Source organism: Nicotiana tabacum, chromosome 8 (genome assembly GCF_000715075.1).
Source record: "Nicotiana tabacum cultivar K326 chromosome 8, ASM71507v2, whole genome shotgun sequence".
Lineage (NCBI taxonomy): Eukaryota > Viridiplantae > Streptophyta > Magnoliopsida > Solanales > Solanaceae > Nicotiana > Nicotiana tabacum.
Window position 1 is genome coordinate 105450079 of NC_134087.1, and position 24534 is coordinate 105474612.

A 24534-nucleotide genomic window follows, 5' to 3' on the forward strand; every position below is an offset into this window, starting at 1 on the left:
TACCGATCCCTCAGACTCTACTAAGCTTGTCCGTGAATTGTGAGACTTATGTAACCTAGAGCTCTGATACCAACTTGTCACGACACAGATTTCCCACCTTGGAGAGTCGTGATGGTGCCTACTCGTGCAAGGTAAGCAAGCCGCGTATTACATAATCACTAACTATTTTATTTAGCTTTTTTAACAATTTAAATTAACATGCGATTAACAATGAAATATTAACGATAAATAAATACAAGCAGAAGACTTAATCTGATAACTAGCCAAAACCAGTATGACAATACCAACATACATCTCTACGCGGAATCCGGTGTCACAATATTACGGACCAACTACAAATACTACATACAAATGTCTGGAAAGAAAGGTACAATCTGTCTCTGAAGTAAATGAAAACAAAATATATATAAAGATAGAAGAGAATGTCGGGCCTACGGATGCCTGCAGGACTACCTCGGGATCTCTAAGTGGACTGAAGGCAGCTACCCAATGCTACAGTCCAAAAGTTGCCGCTCCGGAATTTGCACATACGGTAGAGTGTAGTATCAGCACAACCGACCACATGTACTAGTAATTGTTTGGTCTAACCCCGGCGAAGTAGTGACGAGGCTAGGACCAGACTACCAAATAAACCTTTGCAGTTATATAATATGCAGCGGAAAGTAAAACAGGAATAAACAAGTAAAGATGGGAGGGGGTACATGCTGCGGGGGAATATCAATACCAATAGTAAATTAAGAGAGAAGGCATAATAATAATTTTGAATTTACAGCAAAACAATAAGGAACTCGTAACCAATCTATGAACACTTTGTATTATTAATTGTTGCGGCGTGCAACCCGATCCCAAAACATAATAACACTGTTGCGGCATGCAACCCGATCCAATCATTTATCACTGTTGCAGCGTGCAACCCGATCCAATTATATTATTTTTGCGGCATGCAACCTGATCCAATTATATCTTTATTACGGCGTGCAACCCGATCCAAGCATAATATTGTTACGGCGTGCAACCCAATCCAAATACAATATTGTTGCGGCGCGCAACCCGATCCACATATACAGTTCCACACCAATCACAACAAGAGTCCCCGCAAGGGATCAATAAAGAAAAAACACTATCCCGGCAAGGGAATCGACAGTATAAGTAAATACGTCCCGGCAAGGGAAAAGCAGCTATAACCAAACTTGTTCCAACATCTATCTTCCTCAACTAGCACCAATACGCAGTCATAAGTAATTTCCACGAGAATAATCATAATCCTTGCTTAACACAGAGAATCATCAACTTAGGCATTCGTAGCATTTAATAAGAACACAACAATTTCAATTTAAGACTCACGGTCATGCTTGACATCAACGTATAGATACTCGTCACCATGCCTATACGTCGTATTCAACAAGTAACATGTAGCAAATAGGACACGACTCCTAATCCCTCAAGCTAAGGTTAGACCAAACACTTAACTCGAACTTCCACGGCCAACTCAAGCCTCAAAAACCTCTTTTCCTTTAATTTGGCTCCAAACCAATTGTATTTAGACATAATCGACTTAATAACATCAATAAATGCTAAACAATCCAATTCCAATGCTTAATTATAGATTTCCCATCATTCTTCCCAAAAAGTCAAAAATCGACCCCGGGCCTGCTTAGTCAAAACACGAGGTTCGGACCAAAACCCGATCACCCATTCACCCACGAGCCCGAATATGTAATTAGTTCCAAAATCCGACCCCAAAATGAAGTCTAAACCCCAATTATACAAAAAGCCCTAACTCTACCCAAATCCCTAATTTTCTACCTCTAAGAACATGATTTAGGCCTAGAAATCTAATGGGTGTTAATAGAAATTGAAGAAAATGAGTCTAAGATTACATACCTATGAATTTGTAGTGAAGTTCTCTTTATAAAATCGCCCAATTTGGAGTTTGGAAGAAGAAGTTATGAAATTTTGGTGAAATCTCGTATGTTCTGTTACTGTTTAAAAATCACTGGGCAGACCTTCATCGCGTTCGCAATGGGTCAGGCACAATTAACCATCGCGTTCGCGATAACAGGCTCGCGTTCGCAGATCTTTGACTCCTCGAGCCTTCGCGTTCGCGGGCTTATGCTGCATCCGCATAGAGCAAAATCTCCTTCCCCCTGCCCAGGCCCAAAGGCCTTCGCGTTCGTGATAGCAGGTCTGCGTTCGCAAAGGGAAACACCCCCAAGGCTTCGCGTTCACGTCGTGTGTCTCGCATTCGCGTAGAAGGAAAATTCCTTCAGCCTGACTTACCCTTTGCGTTCGCGAGAGTCCTTCCGCGAACGCGAAGAACAACACACCAGAACACCAGAAACTGAAAAACCTTCAACTTTTTATAAGTTCAAAAACCTTTCGAGACCTATCCGAAACTCACCCGAGCCCTCGGGGCTCCAAACCAAACATGCATACTAACTCAAAAACATCATATGAACTTATCTGTGCCATCAAATCACCAAAATAACCTCTTAAACAACGAATTTAGCATAGAAATCTAAGAAAAATCTTAAAACTTTCAAAGTATTAATTTTCACAACTACGGGTCCGAATCACCTCAAACGACTTCTGTTTCTTACCAAATTTCACAGACTCATCTTAAATCATATATAAGACCTGTACCGGGCCCCGAAACCAAAATACGGGCCCAATACCATTAAGTTTTAAACGTATTTCATTTCCAAAACTCATAAATAATTCCAGAAAATAATTTTCTTTAAAAATTCATTTCTCGGGCTTGGGACCTCGGAATTCGATTCCGGGTATATGCCCAAGTCCCATATTTTCTTATGAACCTTCCGGGACCGTCAAATCACAGGTCCGAATCCGTTTACCCAAAATGTTGACCGAAGTCAACTTAAATCTATTATAAAGTCAAACTTCATCATTTTTCACAGATTACACATAATCGCTTCCCGGCTACGCGCCCGAACTGTACACGCAAATCAAGGTGATGCCGAAAGAGGTTTATAATGCCTCGGAATGTAGAATTCATTTCTAAAACAAGTGATGTCCTTTTGGGTCATCACATGTCCAATGTTCCTAGCATGCCTTCTGTGGTTCGACCCCAGGCGCCAGTTTCTAAAGCACCTCCAATATTGTTCTCTGCAGCACCAGTCTGCACTAGAACACAACCAACTTTACCACGGCCGTATGTTGAGCCTCTAATGTTCAACTTTCAGGGTCCACAACTTCAATCAAAAATAGCATATGTGACCCCGTACTCTTTCACTCAACCTCCACAATATGATTTCTCAGTGGAGCAAGAAAAGGTTGTCAAAATTCCCGAGCAAGAGAAAATGGCTCGGAAGACGAAGAGCCTGGAACAAAGCCTGAAAAATATGCAAGGTCTGAGTGGCTAGAAGAGTGTTTCATACTCTGACCTCTATATGTTTCCCCATGTCCACTTGCTAGCTGGCTTCAAGATGCCAAAATTTGAAAAGTACGACGGGCACGAAGACCTGATCACTCTCGGAAATGATACTTTAACCAGTTGAGGGGTGCTGGTGGAAAAGAGGAGCTGCTAATGGCCTATTTTGGGTAAAGCCTCACCGAAATCGTTTCTGAGTGGTATACAGATCAAGAAATTACCCATTGGCACGTGTGGGATGATACGGCCCGAGATTTTGTTGGCCAGTTCCAGTATAATATGGACATCGCTCCCAATAGAAACTCCTTGTCCAATTTGAAAAAGAAAACCACAGAAAGCTTCCGCAAATATGCTGTCAAATGGTGTGAGCAAGCTGCCAGGGTAAAGCCTCCAATGGACGAAACTGAAATGGTCACGATCTTTCTGCAGGCCCAAGAGGTTGACTACTTCCAGCATATGATGTCTGTTGTGGGTAAACCGTTCGCTGAGGCTATCAAAATTGGGGAAATGGTTGAAAACGGTCTAAAAACGGGTCGAATCTTGAGTCATGTTGCTTTTAAAGACACATAACCAGATGTTCAAAATGGTTCGGAGGGTTTGATGAACAAAAATGGGAGTGAGGAGGGAGACATGATGGTTTCAAGCTCGGGGGAGGGGGGCGCAGGTCATTCAGCTAGTTATATGTGCCTTCTATGGTCCTACCACACTATTATCCCTTTCAAGATGATGCTTATGTCGTGGCACCACCTCCCTATGCAGTGATGAGCACGCAATATTACACGCAGCCACAACATTATACACAAAATCGAGCTCCACCTCCCAGAAATGTCCATCCTTACCAAGCTCCATATAATCCTCAACCAAATGATCCCCAATACAATCCTCGCCCAGGAGAGCCTTTTAGAAAGAATCAGTTCACCCCTATTGGTGAATCGTATTCAAGCTTGTTCCAAAAGCTAATCAGGATGGATCTATTGTAGCCAGTGGCCCCGAACCGGCCGAACCCCGAGTCCCCCTCGCACCGAGCTGACGCTAGATGTGAATATCACTCTGGAGCAGTGGGACACAATACAGAGGACTGTTGGACCCTCAAAAGGGCAGTTGAAGATTTGATTGAAGCTGAAAGAATTGTTTTTGAGGATGAAGAAGCTCTTGATATGATGAATAATCTGTTGCCTGCACACAACAGCCGGCCAATAGTCGAAATGATTTGTGAAGATGAGGAATTTGATCCGGCACTGAAGGCCATTGTAGCCATTGCCGAGACAGAAGAAGAGCCAAAAAATGGTCACCAAGCATGAAAGTTCCCCATCAGACGGGAGTCTCGGTAGCTAGTCTTGCTATCCTTTCTGCATCCAGATTATCTCAGGGTGTGATCCGGTTGTTTTACTTTATTGTCTTACTTTCCGATGTAAACCCTTCTATCTTCAAAAAATTGAAAAAAAAATCAAAAAATCAAAAATCAAAAATCAAATGAAATTAATATTTCATTGTCTAGGAATGTCTCTTTTCTTAATCTTGTCGTTTTCCTTATTCTCTTTTTAATTTTGTTTAAATACAGATTTCAATAACATGACATACTTGCGGACTTCATACCCAGATCCTAAAACGCTGTCAGACTTCGAAATAATGAATCAAGAATTAGATTGCAATGAAGATAAGTTAAAGGAAATAAAACAAAGAGTAGAGGAAAATTGGCTCCAGATTGGAAAGATCCATACATGGTAACAAGGGTACTGCCAAAAAGAGCGTTGTACTTGGAAAACATCGAAGAAAATATCCTGAAACAATTGTCAATGCAAACCCTTTGAGCCGGTTACTTTTCTTTGATTACCCTCTTTGGAACCTGAAAGTGTTATTGAAAAAAAAAATTAAAAAAATGAGATGAAAAAAATAAGAGAAGAAAAAGAAAAAAAAGGAAGAAAATACAAAGAAAATAAAATGAAAAAAAATGAAAAGAGAGGAAAAAGAAAGAGAAAACAAAACAAAACATAAGAAAATCAAAAAAACAAAACAAAGTTCCTTGAACTACGTTCGACTTGATTCCGAAAGGATACGTAGGCAGTCTCTCTTTGGGATTCAGTCACACCAAAATAAAAATCCAAATTCCCCCAAAAGTGAAACTGGGGCAGATGTTATAATGGTTCGGCGATGGTTTCGCCCGAAATGTTCCAAAGTTGTAACTCAATCCAAATACTTTTCACTCAAACCCTGTTCAAGTCCTTCTGATCAATCGACAAAGAGATTCAAAATGGGAGGATATAGTTACTTGGATCTGACACAATAAAATGAGAGAAATAAAATGAGAGAGTCTTATCGGTGAAAACCCACACGGGCACCGTAAGGCGATGGTAAGCACAGAAATGGAAAATGAGAGAGTCTTGTTAGTGAAAACTCACAAAGAGCACTACAAGGCGATGGTGAGAAGAGAAGTGAGAGAGGTCATCTCGTGAAAACCCGCAAAGGGCGTCCCTGATCGAAAAGAGGATCCTCACAGCCATCGACGTCGACAGAGTCCTAGCAAGGATTCTCAATTTTGAGGCAAAGGTCGTGATGAATTTCTGAGAGTCGGACGGTTTACACGGATCAGGCATCCAGTCCAAAAGGCATGTCATGTACATTGAAGTCCGCATGTACTCCAGATAAGTCGTTCTTTCCTTTCCCCAAAAGGGACACATCTTGTTTAAACTCATTCTCCATTCCTTGTTTGTTTTCTTTGAATCCTTTTCGGTCTAACTCAATTCTGAAACTAAGACAAAGAAGAGATAACAAGATTTATTTACAAGGCTTTCGTTTGATACGAGCTCATGTGCAAAAAGGCACCTAGCCTCGTTAGGGGCATCAAGTCGACATCGACTGGCCATGGCGGATGTTGCTTCGAATTCAAAACTCTTGGAAGGAGAAAATCAAATTGAAGTTCCTATAAAGGCAAATGAAGTTCAAAAGGTTGAGTCCCACGTGGCTAACCGCCTCGGCAAAGGTTTGAAAAGCCAAGATACCCTAATGCTCTGAAATTGAAGTTGGAAGAAAGAAGTAAGAAATGAAAGGCCTATAAAAGCGAAATAAAGTTGGAAAAGGTTAAGTCCTACGCGACTGGCCGTTGCAGCAAGTTTGAGGAGCCAAAAGTTCCCCAATGCTCCGAATGGTTAAAAACAAAAAAAGCAAAAAAAAAAAGAAAAAAAAGAGAAAAAGAAAAACAACAAGTCAAAAGTGAGGCCTACGAAGGAAAAATAAAGTCGAAAAGGTTGAGTTCCACCGACCAACCATCATGGCAAAATCTGGAAAAAACCAGAGGTTCTTAGGGCCTGAAATGAAATCGGTCCCCAAGAAACGAGCAGTTGCAATTGAGATTTTCATCGAAAGAGTTGGGCCGAGATAAAAACAATCAAGGCCACAAAACCAACCACCGTTTCAAACTAACAATTGTTCTTTGTTTGAAAACATAAAACAAGTGCAATCCAAAGCAACCTTGCAAGAAGCATGTGCCACCAAAAACCAAAAGAAACTGGATAAGGGCTAGAAGCAGTTTTGCAGCAATAATCAATCCAAAAAGAAGTCTCTTCCAAATTCTTTCCTGCATTCGTACTTTTTTTTCTTAAATAAAAAAAAGAGAAGAAAATTCAAAAACATGGTAGCTTAGGGTCCCCAGTCTCTAGTTACGTTTTTTCCAACATAGGGTCTCCACTCCCTAGTTAAATTTATTTTAGAAATAGGGTCTCCACTCCCTAGTTTACTTTTCCAACATAGGGTCTCCACTCCCTAGTTGAAGTTATTTTAGACATAGGGTCTTCACTCCCTAGTCACTTTTCCATCATAGGGTCTCCACTCCCTAGTTGAAGTTATTTTCAACATAGGGTCTCCACTCCCTAGTCACTTTTCCAACATAGGGTCTCCACTCCCTAGTTGATTTTAGTTTAGATATAGGGTCTCCACTCCCTAGTCTCTTTTCCAATATAGGGTCTCCACTCCCTAGTTGATTTCATTTTAAATATAGGGCTCCACTCCTTAATCTCTTTTTCCCAAGGATACACAATCCTGATTTTATTGCTTTCAATTAAGAAATAGTTTATATTTTTGTTACAAATAACTCACGAAATTTACCTAGTGAAAATTGGGTCAAAAAATTTCGTTCGTTTGTTTGCTTTGGTGCTTGAACAGGTTTCCACCGTGAGGCACAATGTTTGAGATGACCATAAGAAGAAGTCTCAACCCAAATAAAAGAAAAAGAAAAACAAGAAAAGAAGTGAACTCTAAGTGTAAAGCGGAGAAAAAATGTGAACTGCTCAAGATATGATTGAAGTTGCAAGCTTTGCATGTCCCGCCTTGATCCAAAAAGCTGAAGAAGAATGAACCAGCGGTTGCAACTAACGAGCATCAAGATTCAGATCAGAGTCTGCAGGAAAAACCATTCAATACTCAAGATCAAGCTTTAGAAGGTTTATATATAAGGATCTTGTAACTCGTAGCTGATAGGCTTAGCTAGTTTAGCCATTTATTTTTCATTTTGGTCTAATAAGGAGCTCAACAAGCAGAAACAACAGTAACAACAATGAAATCACAGTTTTCCCGGTAGTCCCAGCTTCCAAAACTTTCAGAACTACACTAACCTGATTCTTTTATAGCCAAGAATATGTAGGCAACCTCCAAAGCAAGGTTCGGTCAAACCTTTTCAAAATGCTTCCAAATGGAGTTTCAAACGGGCAAAAATTGCTCGTAGTTGCTCATTTTATCTTTGCCCGAAAACTCTTCATGTTTTAGAGCAAAGAGGGGCAGCTGTGAGAACCCAATTTTTTCCCTACATGAAAATAACTCCTAAAAATAGACAAAAAATAGTGTTTAAGGGATTTTAGAAGTTTTTCTTTATTTAGTTGCATTTCATGCATTTTTAATATTTAAAAATCATAGAAAAATTATAAAAATTGTCACGTTTTAATTTCGTGCCATCTTAGGTTCAAATTGCATGTAGGAATTAACGTGCTGGTAAGGTGTTTGCTTATGTGTTGGGGCGTGAATGACTTGAAAGGAAGTCTACTCAGTGCACGATTCAGAGATCCGATATCTCATTTCCGGCAGAGGGAAAAAAACAATTGGCCTAGGAATGTCCAGATTAGGAGTGATGGAGTAACAAGACTTGGCGATTTCAAGTGTGATGGGATTTTCATCTGCGTCGTGGTATCGTCGTCCGTGATTGAATATGTTAAGTTCGTCGGTGTATGGTTCTCTTTAATTTACCTTTGGGGCAGAGTATTGTGAAATGGTATTGGAGAAGCGACTGTCAGAGATCGCAGGGTGCGGTGGTGCAGGATCGAATCAGTATTTCTAATGCTGACAGCTCGAGAAAGACAATCTTCGAAAAGTTAAAGTTAGTGACAATTTGTTGGTTCAAATGTTTCAGAGTTAGAGATTGAATTAGAGCAACAACTGAGAAGCAAAGGATGAGGAAGGACATGTGGGGAGTGTCAGGCGGTGGTTAAATTTCTAGAAGGCCAGGTATAAGAAGCGAGGACCGAGTAGCTGATTAAAAGAGTGAGTTTTGCCAAAGTGGGACAATGGCGGAGTTGCATATGGGTTTTGTGGTAGGATGACTATGCACCCTTGAGTAAAGTTTGGAATGATTCGGGAATGTTAGTGGACAGTGGTTGGGTCTATGGATTTAATTTGAAGTATTGGCTATTATGCGGCGCGGGGTTGGATATGATAGAATGGAGTTGCTTGGTATGAAGAAGGATGCAACATGACTTGGGATGGAAGGATATTATCGCACATTTAATTGATGTCCACGAGGAGTGAATAGACTTGTGCAGCTAGAGAGTGAGCATGGGCTCAAGATGGGTTATTGATGTCGTAGTAATTGTACCCCGTGCAGCGACGTTGGAGGATGTCGGTAGGCAATTTCCACAGTTGGGTTATCCCTTGTGAGCAGGTTAGCGGTCGCGTGGTTGGCGAAGCTTCCGCGAAGAATTGTACCGGCCATCCGGTAAGAGGTAGAATGTGTGAATATTGATGGAGATTTAGAGTACATGAAGTGCTAACGGAAGGATTTCAAGGAATCTGACGGTTTGATTTCGCTAAGTCATGCCAATAAGAGGTAAAGAACCTTCTTGGGTTCTGAAGTCGTGTAATGGTGGCTTCAAGCTAAGTGGGGGAGTCCCACCGCCTACGGTTGGATTTCATGATCATCCATTGGTGAAATTTCTTGATTTTAGCATATTGGTAGGCTATTTCAGCTAAGGGAGAGGAACATAAGAGGTGATTTGAGCAAAGGAATTGTTAAAGGTATGCTACAGTTGGCCTTATTAACTCATGTTCAGACTTGGGTAAAGGTACAGGTCTATGTCTTGTGTAGATGCGGGTTTCAAGGAAAGTGATTCGGCCGGGTGCTTCATCGAGAGGGTGTTCATATGCTAGAAGATTTATGGAGTTGATTATATTCGGGACCAAGTCAGAGTGGGTGGCTTCCAGCAACGGTCCTAGTGGATTCAAAAGTTAAAAAGTGTGGTGCCTAATGATTTAAAGCCCATAAGTATGGTTAAGAATTGAGCTTTTGCAGCAGATTATGAAAAAAAGGCTTGGAATGTTCTATGATATCTTTGGCTTGCAGTGTAACATTTGGGGGAATGAGAGAAAAAGACTCCGGATTTGTAGAGCAATTATCTGAATGGATGTACCAATTATGATGCGAATATGCGCACAAAGAAGGTATAAGGTGGTTCGTGAGATTTGAGACAGCATGGTCTCGTGTTACAAGGCCACTCAGGATGAGTGCGGATTGAGTTTGTTATGTGTTGAATGGAGTTATTATTTCTAAGACAATTGAGGATAAGTTAGACGAAGTAGATTTGGTTAACGATGATTGAATTGGCATGATGGTGGCAATGACTAGTTCCTTCAGTGTGATTAAGTTATGCAAGTGATTTGTGGCGGTATGTGTGAGGCTTGTTGGCCACCGTAATTGATTTTATTCGGAAGTATACTAGTGTTATGGCCTATTATGTGTAGGCGGATCCCGGAAGGGCTATGGTGGCTTAAACCACTACTTGAAGATTTGCATATTCTACGGTTATGAGAATTCATTTGTGTTGCTATGGTTCTCCTGAAATGAGTTAAGTGAAAAGTTTATATATGATGAAGTATTAATCTATTAGCGGTTCCGGAGTTATGATGAAAATCTTATTCTATCATATATTGGCATGTTGGGTGCAGTGAGTGGTATGAATTTGAAATGAGGATCAAGGTTGCGGTTCGGCGTTGACAAGGATGTCACGAGCTCGGATGAGCAGGAAAAGGATTTGAATGTTTATAGTAAGCTGGCATTGTCTTCAGCGTCACCTGAGATCGGTGTTTTGTGAAAGAGGCTTTGCATATTGGGTATGGATTCTTGATCGCTTTTCAGCATTAGTGCGGCCGGTGGTATGGATGTGCAGACTTGTTATCTGTTACGGAGGGTCATGAGAGCGTGCCCTACGAGAAGATTGTATAAGTGTGACATGTAGTCACTTGATTGATTGAAGATTTAGACCAAGTATGAAGATTGTGGTGATATCGTTAATTTGAGAATCTATGCGTGGAGGGCACTCAGTTTATTGGGTTGTGGACTGCGGAGGATTGCTCCGGTTGTGATGGTTGTTCTTGTGAGTTATGGGGAAACGAGGGTTATTATGAACCCAGGAAAGATTATGGACCTAGTTCGGTACGATCAGAATTGGCTTGAGATCGGTGAATGGATTTAAGTATGAATATGGGCTCTATCTCAGGCCGGACGTGACCATTTCAGCATAGCGCTCCTTATGGAAGAGTATTCAGACGTTGGGTGTTATTTCGTCGTCGGTTATTTCATGTAATGCTATATTGTGCCGTGTGAGTTGTGAACGACTCGATAATTTTCTTATGTGTTGAGGTTCCGTGTAGCGATGGTGTTATGTGAGCAGGATGGCTCTTTAGTTTCAGAACATATATCGCACCTCAATTGTGCTTGAGTTTGTTAGCTTATGGCGCTATACGTCTTCCTAGGGATGGTATTATGCACTTAGCATGCTTGTGACTGATACTCGGTATTTTGTTGTACTGAGCAATTTAGCTCGGTATGTGTCTCCTTATGTGAATTTTATGTGTGGATTGGGTGGCACGCCGCCATGGGTATGTTGTTTGGATCGGGTTGCACGCCGCAACAGGGTAATGTTGAGTACAGTTCCCTATATCTGTTTTATGTGTTTTGTTTCCCATTTTCTGAGAAAAGCTCATATTAGTTGCGTGAGTTGAGTAACCCTTCCGGAATTCGTTTTCCTTATGTATCACATTTAAGTTTGTAGCCTATTGGCACATTGTGGCATCATGTGAGACTTCTTTGTCGTGTTTGGGGTGGCTTATTGCATGAGCAGTTCATATTGGGTTAGACAAGATTATTGGATCTAGGATCAGTGCAGTTGGATTATAGGAAGTATATTAAAAAGCAAAGATCATTATTTGGTTCAGAATGAGGTAATGGTTCTTGTCAGAAGTATAGACTCAATGATTTGTTGACTCGGAAGTTGGTTATGTATTTCTACACGTCTCTTCCGTCGTGGCGGTATTGTAAGAGTCAGATCAAGGCCTATGCATGTCATGAGGTGCAATGGGAGCATCAGATCCATGGAAATTCGACTATTATGCTCAGAGAATGTTATGGTGGTCCTGTGAATAAAGCGGTGCGAGGTGTGAATTCAGCAAAGGTATGCAGTCGTGTTCTGGTACATCGTGTGGTAATTGATACGATATTTGTATGTTGGAAATAGGCCTGGCAGAGAATTCTGGATGTTGGAATTGGGCTCTAAGGCTTATTTTGCTTAAGTGAAAAAGAGATATCTTCAGATTGATCAAGCTAAGGTGCCCAGTTGAGTTATGGTGGCGCGGGTAGGTGCTCGAGGTGTTAAAGAGTGATTTCAGACAGCTCCAGCACAGTTCTCAACACGTTCGAGGACGAACGTATGTATAAGTGGGAGAGAATATAACGACCCGACCGGTCGTTTTGACCTCTAGCACATCGTTCAACAGTTTGAGGCCATGAGCAGCTTCACTTAAGGTATTATGACTTCTATGCATGGTCGGAATTGAATTTCAGAAAGTTCAGAGTCGATTTGGAAAGAGAATTCTCATTTCGGAAGCTTTAAGTTGGTAGAAGTGACAAAGATTGGATTTTTGAGTAAACGGCCTCAAGATCGAGATTCGAAGGTCCCAGCATGTTCATATGATGATTTCGGACTTGGGCGTATGTTCGGATCGGGTTTTGGAATACCCGGGAATGTTTTGGCACCTATTGTGGAAGTTAGCAGTTTTGGAAGAATTTCATAAGTTTGGGTTGTAGTGCATTTTAGTGTTATCGATATCCGTTTGGGATTTCAAGTCTAGGAATAGCTCTGTATGGTAATTCTGGTGTTGGGAGCGTAATCGGAAGTGAATTCAGAAGTCCGTGAGCCATTTTGGAGTCATTTGGCTAAAGTTGGAAACTTGAAGGTTTTTGAGAAGTTTGATCGGAAGTGAACTTTTTGATATCAGGGTCGCATTTCGATTCCGGAAGTTGGAGTAGTTTCGTAATGTCAAATATGACTTGTGTGCAAAATTTTAGGTCAATCGGATGTGATTTGATAGGTTTCGGCATCGGATGAAGAAGTTCGAATTCTAAAGTTCATTAAGCTTGGATTGCAAGGCGATTCATGATTTTAGAGTGGTTTGATGTGATTTAAGGCCTAGAGCAAGTCCGTCATGTGTTATGGGACTGGTTGATGTGACTGGATGGGGTCCCGGGGGGCCTCGGGTGTGTTTCGGATGGTTAACGGATCAAATTTGGAATTTAAAGAAGAAATGAAGCAGCTACCTTCTGGTGTAACCGCATATGCGAGGCTTGGGCCGCAGGTGCAGAGCCGCAGAAGCGGCCTTTTTGTTGCAGAAGCGAAAATGGACCGGCTAAGCTGGGAACGCAGATGCGGTCATTTTGCCGCAGATGCGGGACCGCACCTGCGGAAGAAGAAGCGCAGATGCCGAAGTTGAGGGCTTGGAGGAGGACCTCAGAAGCGGATAGTAGATCGCACCCGCGAAACCGCAGAAGCGGTCAAGTGACCGCAGGTGTAGAAATGCTGGAGGCGGTGAGGTTCTTTTAAATCGGGGGTTCGGTTCATTTCAACCCTATTTCTTCCATTGGAGCCGATTTTGGATCAACTTTGAGGTGCCATTTTCACCATCAAGTATGAGGTAAGTAATTTATGCTAGTTTTGAGTTAAATACATGGTTATATTCGAATTTGGACATGGAAATTTGTAGGAACTTGGGATTTTGGAAAAACCCTAGAAATTTGGTATTCTTGGATTTTAACCACGATTTTGAGCATGAAATTTAGAGCAAATTTTATATTTGAGTTCGTGAAATTATGGGCAAAGTTTATCTTCGAAAATTTTCGGAATCCTGGCACGTGGGCTCGGAGGCGATTTCGTCAACTTTTCTAGCGTAGTTGAAATTTTATATAAATTGAATTGTTATAATTATTAGGGTGTATTTTCATTGGTTTACCCGTTATTTGGCTAGTTTTGGAGCGTTGGGGCATCGGTTTGAGTCGTCGGAAGGGCTTGGAAGCCGGTTTTTGAACTTCAGAGCGAAGTGAGTCTTCTTTCTAACCTTGTAAGAGGGAATTGTCCCCATAGGTGAATTAATTGGATTTGTGTCCTATTTGTGGGGGTTACATACGCAAGAGGTGTTGAGAGTCCGTGCATAGCTACTATTATGTTTAAGTCCGGGTAGTCTTGGACCCAAAAGCATGCTATACTTGGAATATTTGTAATTTTATTGACAGTTTGAATTGCTTAAATCACATGGAATAAGTAAATGAATTTCTAAAAAGATTAAACTTTGTTTTCTTGAATTCTTAAAAGAGAATTGGCTTTTCTTTGGATAATCGTTCCCTGATGAATTATTAATTGACTGATTGTTGTGTTTATTTATATTTGACTGCGTCGCATGTATGATTCGCGAGCGGGGTAATAGATGCATCTATGGTTCGCGCCATCGACCCTCTGGCAGTGCACATTTTAAATATTGTTGGATCGGGCCGTACGTCCTCGGCATGATTTGCGCTTGCTTGCCTTGAGTTTTATAGATGTTGATATTTGCTCTTCCTGACTTGAGATAAATGTATAAATGATGGAAAATGAATTTGGAAATCTCCTACTAATGAAATAATTGCTTACTTGCTTCATGCTATTGAGTTACAACCATCTTTATGAAAATCCACGATTTACTATATTATTGGTATATTATTATTGGACCAATAGTAAGTGTCGAAGTCGACCTCTTGTCTCTACTTCTTCGAGATTAGACGAGATACTTACTGGGTACACATTGTTTTCGTACTCATACTACACTTGCTGTGCATTTTTGTTGCACAGGTTCATGTTTGGCTAGTGGCTTAGTGGCATAGCGGCATGGTTGATACGGAGACTTAGGTGAGCTGCATTTATCGAGATGACCCGCAGCCAGCAGAGTCCCCTTCAGAGTCTTGTATTGTATTTTCATTTTTGTCCACTTGTATTTCGGACAGTTAATGTATTTTATTTCATTTCCTAGTAAATGCCCATGCACACCGGGTTCTGGGATGATTATGGGGTATCTTGTTTTAACTTCTTAACATTTATATTAAATATGAAATGATTACCTTTTACTAGTAAAATTGAAGGAAAATCATAGTTTTCAAAATTATTTAAGCGAGAATTCAATTAAGTATTTTGGTTGGCTATGCCTAACAGCGGTGTCCGGCGCCATCACGACCCTTAGTGAAATTTGGGTCGTGACATGAACATGGTGGCGGCCTCAATTAATACATTGTTACATGGTGGCGGCCTCAATTAATACATCGTTTGGCTGAATGTTTAACATAGAGGGTAAATTCCCAGGGACTCTTTTCACATGATTTTTGCCACTTGGTGCGAGGTTTTCCCACCAATCCAGCAGCAGAGGTGGGATATTTCGAACCATGCCGAACCTGGGGACTTCGTGCCTCGTTTTTGCAAAATAAATAAAGTTAGCCCTTTCCCCCCTCTGTATTTGGCCATTTACACGTTAATGATCAACATATTGGCATGTTTTCTCCCAATAATGCACAGATCGTTATTGTGCCCATTGGGATTATGGAAATCCCGGCAGACCTTGGACAAGGCTTGTCTTAGCGAGTTATTACACGGACAAAGTTCTAACTCATACTAGGTTTGGACATGATGCATGTACAATTGACATTAGAGTGGGGGTTTCTAGCACAATCTAGACTAGTACCCTCAAGCGGACAACTTGAGAGGGAAAGGCACGGAACCGTCGACTGCACCACTGATCGACTTGTTTAACCTTAAATAAGCCTTTCCAAATTTAAAGGGTGATTTAGAAAGAGCGCGGACACTCATCAAGTGCCGCTGTGGTGTTAATTACGCACGAGTGGAATATGATGTGGATCATGCTTTATGCAAAGATAAAACAACATGTTGTCAAATATTTTTGCATGTTGAAACCAGTAAATGCAGTATTGAATGAATCGTAAATACAAAGAAAAAAACAAGGAAGAAGTTAGTTCGCACAATGTGAAAATTGTAATAAAGTAGACAAGGGAGTGAGGGTGGGGAGAGACATGATGTAACAGTTCTTAAAAATGTCCAAAGGAAAGCGTATGTTATGACCAAGTTAAGCAGAGATTTGCATGTGAGTTCAAATAAAGGGAAAATGGGGAAAAGCATGTACAAGTAGCATTAAAGGGAAACAGGAGTGGGATATTCATGTAACAACAAAAATAATAAAGACACACTTATAAAAGAAGACTAATTCATATAGACCAAGTTCACTTATGGTAAGAGCCTAAAATCCCCAGCAGAGTCGCCACATTGTCGCGCCCCTTTTTCTCGCAAAATCGGGTTTCGACATGTGAAAACTCTTTTAAGGAAGGGTTTAAAAGAGAGAATCGCCACCTAACGGGTTTGAGGTGTGTTAGGGCACCTATTTTGCAGATAACTCTATTTGACTAGTTTGTGTCACCAAAGATCGGGTAAGGGCTCGAAATTACTTCGGAGAGAAGGTGTTAGGTACTCTTAGAGGTCCACAACTGTGGGTCCTGGACGAACTCAACTATATGAATTAGTCTATGTGATCAAAGATAAGAAAACAAAGAATTTGGGAAATTCATTATTAAACACAAATAATTGATTTAAAGAAAAGATGGGGATCCTAAATTTTTTAGCCTAAAGGATCACCCCGTGCAACAAAAATAATACTTCGTAAATCCCTCAAGATGGGGTGTTACTCATATTATTCAACGAGCACAGACTATCATCTCCTGCTACCCGATTACTAACTTTAAGTTGTTACCTAAAGTGCACTAGTTGATTCTAAACTAGGCCTTATGTGCCCACTACCTGTCCCATGCCTATGATCTAGGAGGCTTTGGACCTCTATTTAGGTAGTTCTAGACTTTGACTTAGGCTGCTCAAAATGATAAAAATAATCGACATACAAAACAAGTTGGACTTCATATAAAAGCAGTTAAGAGTTCAAGTTAGCCTCTGCACTTTGACAACGAATGCCTGCAAACACATTGAGCATTTGACAATTTCAGAATCGTGATGAGTTAAAACCATTAAGCCCTATAGACATGATTTCTATGTGACCTTGGATTTCAAATATGCAGCAAATGCAATCTTATAGACGTGATTTCTAAATAGGTGCATAGATTAGGGAATCTGATATTGCATGCTCATTATTGAGACCACATGTTATAAGTATTGATCATATAGACACGATCTCTATGTGATTCTGGAATTTAATGGGTAGACAGCTTCATATATAGAAGCCAATTTCTTAATACGATTTCTAAAAGACTATGCAGTTGCCTACTGATTATACGTATAAGAGATTAAGCCTATAGGAATGATATCTAGGTGATTCACGCAGTAACTAACAATGGTAATCACATGAATATGTTCAGAACTGCTTAGTCGAGTCCTATAGGCATGGTTTCTAATAATAATAATTAGCACAATGTTGAAAATTCGATATTAGCACTTGAAAGAAACGAGCAGGATTATAATGAAGACTGATTTTAGACCCTACAGGCAGGATTTCTATAGTCATGATTGAGACTTATTTCAGATCCTATAGGCATGGTATCTAAATTACAAGTTAGATAGCATGTAAATTAACAGAATCCTACACAGCCTAATGCATGTGCACATTGAGATATTAGTCATTTAATATCCTATAGGCATAGTTTCTAACAGGTAAAAGCAGAACACATTTGAGCAAAGTAGAGAATCTATAGGCAGAATTTCTAATGCATAGTAACTAAAGACATTTGAGCATAGTAACACATTTGAGCAAAGTAGAGCACCTATAGGTAGGATCTCTACCCATTTTAATGCAAGCATTAAGATAAGCCCCTATTCCCAATTTACTAATACTCCAGTTGTTATTACAATATTATTACAGACCCAAATGAATGACATAAATTACAGAAATAAATAACTATAGTGAGCCTACAGCAGGCCCAAAGATACATCCAGCCAGGCCAGGCCTTCATTCCCATGGTTCACAACAACTCAGAAATTACATCTTCATTGACATAAGGCAGCCAGAAACCAATTGATTCACCCAGTAGGTAGAAAACAGGGTTGAGCATATAGAACCAAGACCCTAGTGTGTCAGAGTTCCCAAGAGCTTCAAGAACCCAGGTTAGTGCTCACATTAGGGAGGCTGACGGAAGTAATTCAGAGAATGACTAGGGACCAAGTCCTAGTGTGTCAGGGTTCACAAGGGTCTCAATTGAACCCCAAAAGTACTCACACTAGGGAGGTCAAAGGATAGAACCTAAGTAGCCATGGGTTTTAGCCGGCTAAGAATAAGAACTCAAAGAGACCAGGCAGCAAGGGAATAGACTAGTTTAGGGACAACATTGAGGGATATAAACAGATTCAATTTGAGCACATAAAACAGGTAATAGAACATGCTTAGGTTTTAAGAACAGACTTAACAAAGTTTCAGATAAACAAGTTCAACACATAATGCATATATTAACAAGACAGGTTTGCAAGATTGATGTACACATGCTTATAGTAAGAAAAAGGTTCAGATTGTGTTAAGTGTAGATGCTAGTGTCACAAGACAGGATCATATCAAATGGCAACAGAACTTAACAGAATGAGAACAAATTAAGGCAACTACTGGGAAGACATGGTAGAAGCATACAGGATCAAACATGCTACATGTCATCACAACAAATTCAGAAACAGACTTATGCTAGACACTTAGTAAATACATTCATGCTTAGTCATCTAATTCATAAAAGGGGATATGAAAGCATGTTCAAGTAACTGGGTTAATAGCAAATTTAAACACTAAAGAGATAGCTAAAGTGCAAAGGTTCTAAACATCAGTAACACATAGGCTAGGCAGACTTAAAAAGAAATTAATTAGCTCAAATCAGGTCTAAGCATGTCTCAAACTACAAACATAATGGAATTAAGATTAGAAAGGCCTAAAATTGAAGTAAGACAGTCGGAATTGCATACAAGAACAACCCAAAAACATATTAAACCACAATCTTCAGAAGTGAAAACATATACTAATGACAGGCAAATAGGAATGAAATGTCAAAGGTTTGGTAACTCGCCAGTTAAATGAAAAAAGAAAGAATGAAGGTCCACAATGTTATGAATATCAACACAGAGCAAGAACCCAGAATTTCTGGCATTGGCTTTCAGCCGGCTAGGAACTAGAATGCAGAATAAGAATATTAAAAAGCAAAGAGTATGTAACTTTGATTTTTTGGTAAATTTCTTAAGGATTCCACTCCGTTTCAAAGGGGAATGGGGAGGGGTTTATATAGTAGTAGAAATCGAACACCCAAACAAGGAAAATCATCAGTCAAACACTAAAAAGGAAAGAACATCACATGCAATCGAAATTAGTAAGGAAAAGAGAGAAATTTCAAAACCCTAATTTAGGGAAAGTACACAAATCGGCAGATTCAAAAAATAAAAATCAAGCGTTGCATAGAATAAGATGAATATAGACAGAAGTATCTCTTAAAATCAAAAAATCGAACCAGTTTTGGTTCGATCTAAAAGAGATCTGAAACCCGTAAGAAAGAGTGAACAGAGATACACAAAGATCTATAGCCATAATAGAATAAGAATGAACATAGACGGAACAGTGAAAAAGTCAAGAATTTGAACTGATTTTGGTTCGATTCTTGTGAGATCCGCTTGCCATGTTTAGGCAAGCGATATAGAGAAGGCTCCAGTACTAGGGGGTCAGATAAGGCAAGAAATAGCCATATAATCCCATGTCCGGTGGGATTAGGAGAGGGATTTGGGGGAAAGATGGCTAGGGTTTGGGTAGAGAGAAGGGGGAAGTTTGAGAGAATTTAAAGGCGGCAGGTGGTGAAGAGTGATTATGGTTAGGGGAGTGTTAGGGTAATTAAAAGGGTAGGAGTAATATGGGTCGTTGATCTCAGAGATCAACAACCATGATTAGTTGGGAGTCTTGGGTTGGGTTGGTTTAATTGGTTAGGTTAGGGGTTATTTGGTTTGTGCTCAAATGTTATTGGGCTGGGACTGGGTAGTTTAGGTCCGATAATAGGTAAATTTAGGCTAGTTTTTAAATACCCAATGTTTAATAAATAAATAATTTATAAAAGCAATTAATAAATATCAAAAATATCATTTGTGCACTAAAATAATTTAAAATAATTACTTAATATTTTAAAAAATATATAAGTCATTTTCTGCATAGATAATGTAATTATACATGCATATGGGTTATTATTGCAAAATGTGAAATTTAGCTTTAAAATGTAAATGTAATTATAAGAGATGCATTGAAAAATATATAAAACCTCACATTGATAAAAATGATAAGTTTAGATGATTAAATCATCATAAAATAATTTGGAGAATAATTATTGGATATTTAGATAATAAAATGTAGGAATAAGTTGAGAAACTCCAACTTCTCTCTAAAATGCATTCCCAACCCCTTGAGAAACAAGAGATTATTCCCCCAAAACCACCAGATTTAATCCAATACCCTCCCTTACCAAACAATTTGGAGAGACCAACATCCTTTAAGGATAAACTATTGAAATCTAACCTAACAATTTTCACTCCTTCCATAGACCATGATGATATGCTTGAATCAACAAAGGCAGTGGAAGACACAAAAGTAGTGCATGATCCAGGGACTACTCTAGGTGAAGCTATAGAAATCTCTCTTTCATTGGAAGATAGACAACATATCTATGAGCCATGGAAATACTCTATTATAATCAAGTTAGTACGGAAACGTATGCTACACCATTACCTAAAGAGGAAGATCCAAGATCTATGGAAACCAATGGAGGACTTCTCTTTAATTGATATTGGTGAGGACTATTACATTATCAAATTCATAAAGAAAGAAAACATGGATAAAGCTATTCACCTAGGGCCATGGTTCATCAATGGTCATTTCCTATCTATCTCCAAATGGAAACCAAATTTTGTGGCTAGAAATGAAAAACTAACTACCTCAGCAGTTTGGGTAAGGCTGCCCCAATTATCAACTGAATTCTACGATGGTAAAATCCTAGCAAAAATTGGTAATGCAAAAGGACGCCTACTGAAAATTGACACATGCACCTCAACAAACCTAAGAGGTCGTTATGCAAGGATTTGTGTCGAAATCCCTTTGGAAATTCCAGTTCAATCCTTCCTATTTGTTGGAGACCACAAACAGGATATACTCTATGAAGGGGAGGATTTTCTTTGCAAAAATTGTGGCCGTTTTGGTCACACACTAAGACAATGCACCTATATCAAAATGCAAAGCTTGGATCCTTACCATGCAGGACAAGAACATCAACAAGTAGCTACACAAGATGCTTGTGACTCTTAATGGAAAACGTTCTCCTTCAATAAGAAGAAGAATCAAGGCAAAAAAACTCCAAACCAAATGCCCACCATCCATGCAAAAGGCAACCAAGGTCCAAGTATTCTGGTTAATTTATTCAATGCAAAAACACGTAAGTTCTTGTTTACTCAAACACTCCAATATAAAACAAAAATTAAACCTTCTAATAATCAAATTCCTCCTGTCATTACCCATCCAGAATCGACTATTGATCAAACTACCTCTCACATGGAAAACCACCTTTTAGAAGAGAGATAAATTGTTTCGACACAAACCACTATGGATAATGTCAATTTTATTAGTAAAAATATTTTTAATCAATTAAATAATGAATTGGATCTTGACACACAAGATACTTGCATACAAGACTCCACCGTGGCACCTTATATTGCCAACTCCTTAGTGAAAACCAATGCCATGCAAAATGACTCTAGTATGGACGAATCTACCCCTACCACTAATCCTACCCCTACTGCCCCAAACCCCCTCCTTAAACGGAAATCTCTCCAAAATCTTTCATTATCTAAAGAATCTACCCAAAATACCTCCTTAATATATGACAAGATCTCCCCCTCCATGCTTGTTGGCCAAATGGCAAAGACCATAGAAGAAAGTAGCCAAATGGACATTCCCATTGGTAATCCAAACAAAACCTTTAAGTGTTCTATCAAACATGACCTAGGGCAATAAAAAGCCATAAACAAAAACGAAGCAACCATCACCTCCCCACCCAATCGGCTAACCTCTCCTCCTACCCAAAATCCCACGCAAACTTCCAGTGCAATAAATTCAACTTGTTTTAACCAAAATGCCAAGAGTTCCTTCAACCCTAAGGAGAAGAACTCGACAAATCCAAATCCTGAAAAGACGACACCCTCTCCAAATGGAAAACATTCCCCCCTCCATCCTCACGAATAGCCCCAAATTATTTAAGCTCAATCTGCCAAAGCACAAGATTATCAATCCACGAGTTGGATGAAGTTAGGGCTCATGGACATGCACTCTCCTTCACAGTGCCGACAACGGCCAATAATCCATTGTGATCTTGCACAATACTCAATATCTAGCTCAACTTATCACAGAGGGAATGAGATTGGCAATGAACAATTATCTCAACCAAGTATGACTCAACAATGTCATTCATCCCATGACTCCATCATTGAACCCTCAAATGGCACACGCAATGAGAGAACAATGGAATATGCCTCCTCAATTCAACCCCATGCACCCTCTAAATGCACCACTGGACCTCCCATTCTTTCCAACGGAGATGTACACCCACCTAAACCCCATCTTTCTCCCTTAGGATGTCAATCTAGGGAACCAAGGGATGGTACCCCCTCCCCCTCCACCACCAGTACCCCCATCGCAACAACAAGACCCCATACCAGGGCCAGTGAAGGCAGAGATGGAGGAGGACGATGTCCCCCTAAATCTTCACTTAGAGCCAACCCTAGAACTCTCAAACCTAGACGGAATAAAAAATTTTCTCTTCACGTAGAGGCACGAGAAGAGGTATGTTCTCAGCTGCCCATTAGCCCTATACAAGTGCTCGATGGATATTCGCCCTCCACACGACCCAACTGTGGGAAACAAAACAATGATCCTAGTTCCATCAATGAGGAGGAACCCTGTCCAAGTGGGGGGATAAAGGAGAATGGGGAGATGAACAACACTGACTCTAACCTAGCCATTAATCAATCCAATAATTTCATAATATGGAATATACGGGGAGGAAACAATGACAACTTTAGGAGGAACTTTAGGGAGATGCTAGATACTCATAGGTCGAGCTTGGTTACTTTGTTGGAAACAAGGATGAACAACCATGCTTCCATGCTCAATGAATTTGGTTTCACTAAGATGATAGAAGTTCCATCGGAGGGGCAGTCAGGTGGTATGGTTATGATGTGGAGGGATGATATAATCAACGTCCAAAATGTTGTTAGAAGAGGTCAGGAGATCCATGCAACCACAGAGGTACATCCTTTACGTAAACCTTAGCTCTTTACTTCGATTTATGCTAGTACCAATATTCATTATAGAAATATCATGTGGTATAACCTCGAAAATATTAGTAATACTTATAAAGGACCTTGGCTAGTAGGTGGTGATTTTAATGACATTTTAACCGCTAGTGAGAAATTTGGAGGCAAACCAATCAAAGATAGTAGAGCTAAATATATTTGATCTAAAATTAATAATTGTAACCTAGTGATCTAGGCTTCAAGGGAAGCAAATACACCTGGACCAATAATAGACATAACAATAAGAGTCTTATTTCAGAAAGACGTGATAAGGTTTTTGGAAATAAAGAATGAATTGAACCTTTTCCTAAAAGCTCTATTATCCATCTACCTAGAACCCACTCTGATCACAATCCTATCCTAGTTGAATTAATTCCTAGAAATAGAACTCCTCATAAGGCCCCTTTTCGGTTAGAAACCTTTTGGTGTAAACATCCGGAGTTTCAATCTGTTGTTATAAACTCCTGGAATAATAGTGACTACTTAAGGCTAGCACTAACTTTATAGATAATGTTAAACCTTGGAAGGACAACACTTTTGGCAATATCATGGGAAGGAAGAGAAAAACTCTTAGCTAGACTCTAAGGAATCCAATCTTCTAACAGCTACGCTACCAGCTCTTTCCTAAAAAAATTAGAATTAGATCTTCAACATGAGTTCAATGATATTCTAAAGATAGAAGAAGCCTACTGGAAACTTAGATCCCGGATAATGTGGCTTAATGATGGTGACACCAATACTAAATTCTTCCATATCTCTGCCACCAATAGAAAAAGAGGAAACAAAATTACTTTCTTCAAATATAATGCTGGTAACTGAATAAATGATCATTGTCTTATTCTGTCCCATGTCCAAAACTACTTTACCACTGCATTTACCTCCTCTCATACTCACTCTTCCTGGACTAACCCCCTAAATACTCAATCCAGATGTAAAACAATTACCCTAGATCATCTAGATACCCCCTCCTGGATAGTGAGATTCAAAGTGCAGTCTTCTCTTTCAAACCATTCAAGTCTCCCGGACCAGATGGTCTGCACCCCTTCTTCTTCCAAAAATATTGGTTCCATATAGGGGATTTTGTCAAGAAGCTCTGCTATAATATATTTAACAACCAAAAAATCCCTCAGGAAATTAACAAAACTTTTCTATGCCTCATTCCTAAATTCCATA

At 39.8% G+C, this 24534-nt stretch overlaps 1 protein-coding gene across 1 annotated transcript; it reads left to right on the top strand.

Annotated features, from left to right (window-relative positions):
- Positions 1-20407: 20407 nt before the first annotated feature.
- On the top strand, positions 20408-21319 carry LOC142163237 (uncharacterized). The gene has a single exon (XM_075220504.1). It carries the CDS (start codon positions 20408-20410, stop codon positions 21317-21319), a length of 912 nt encoding a protein of 303 aa, XP_075076605.1.
- Positions 21320-24534: the final 3215 nt, after the last annotated feature.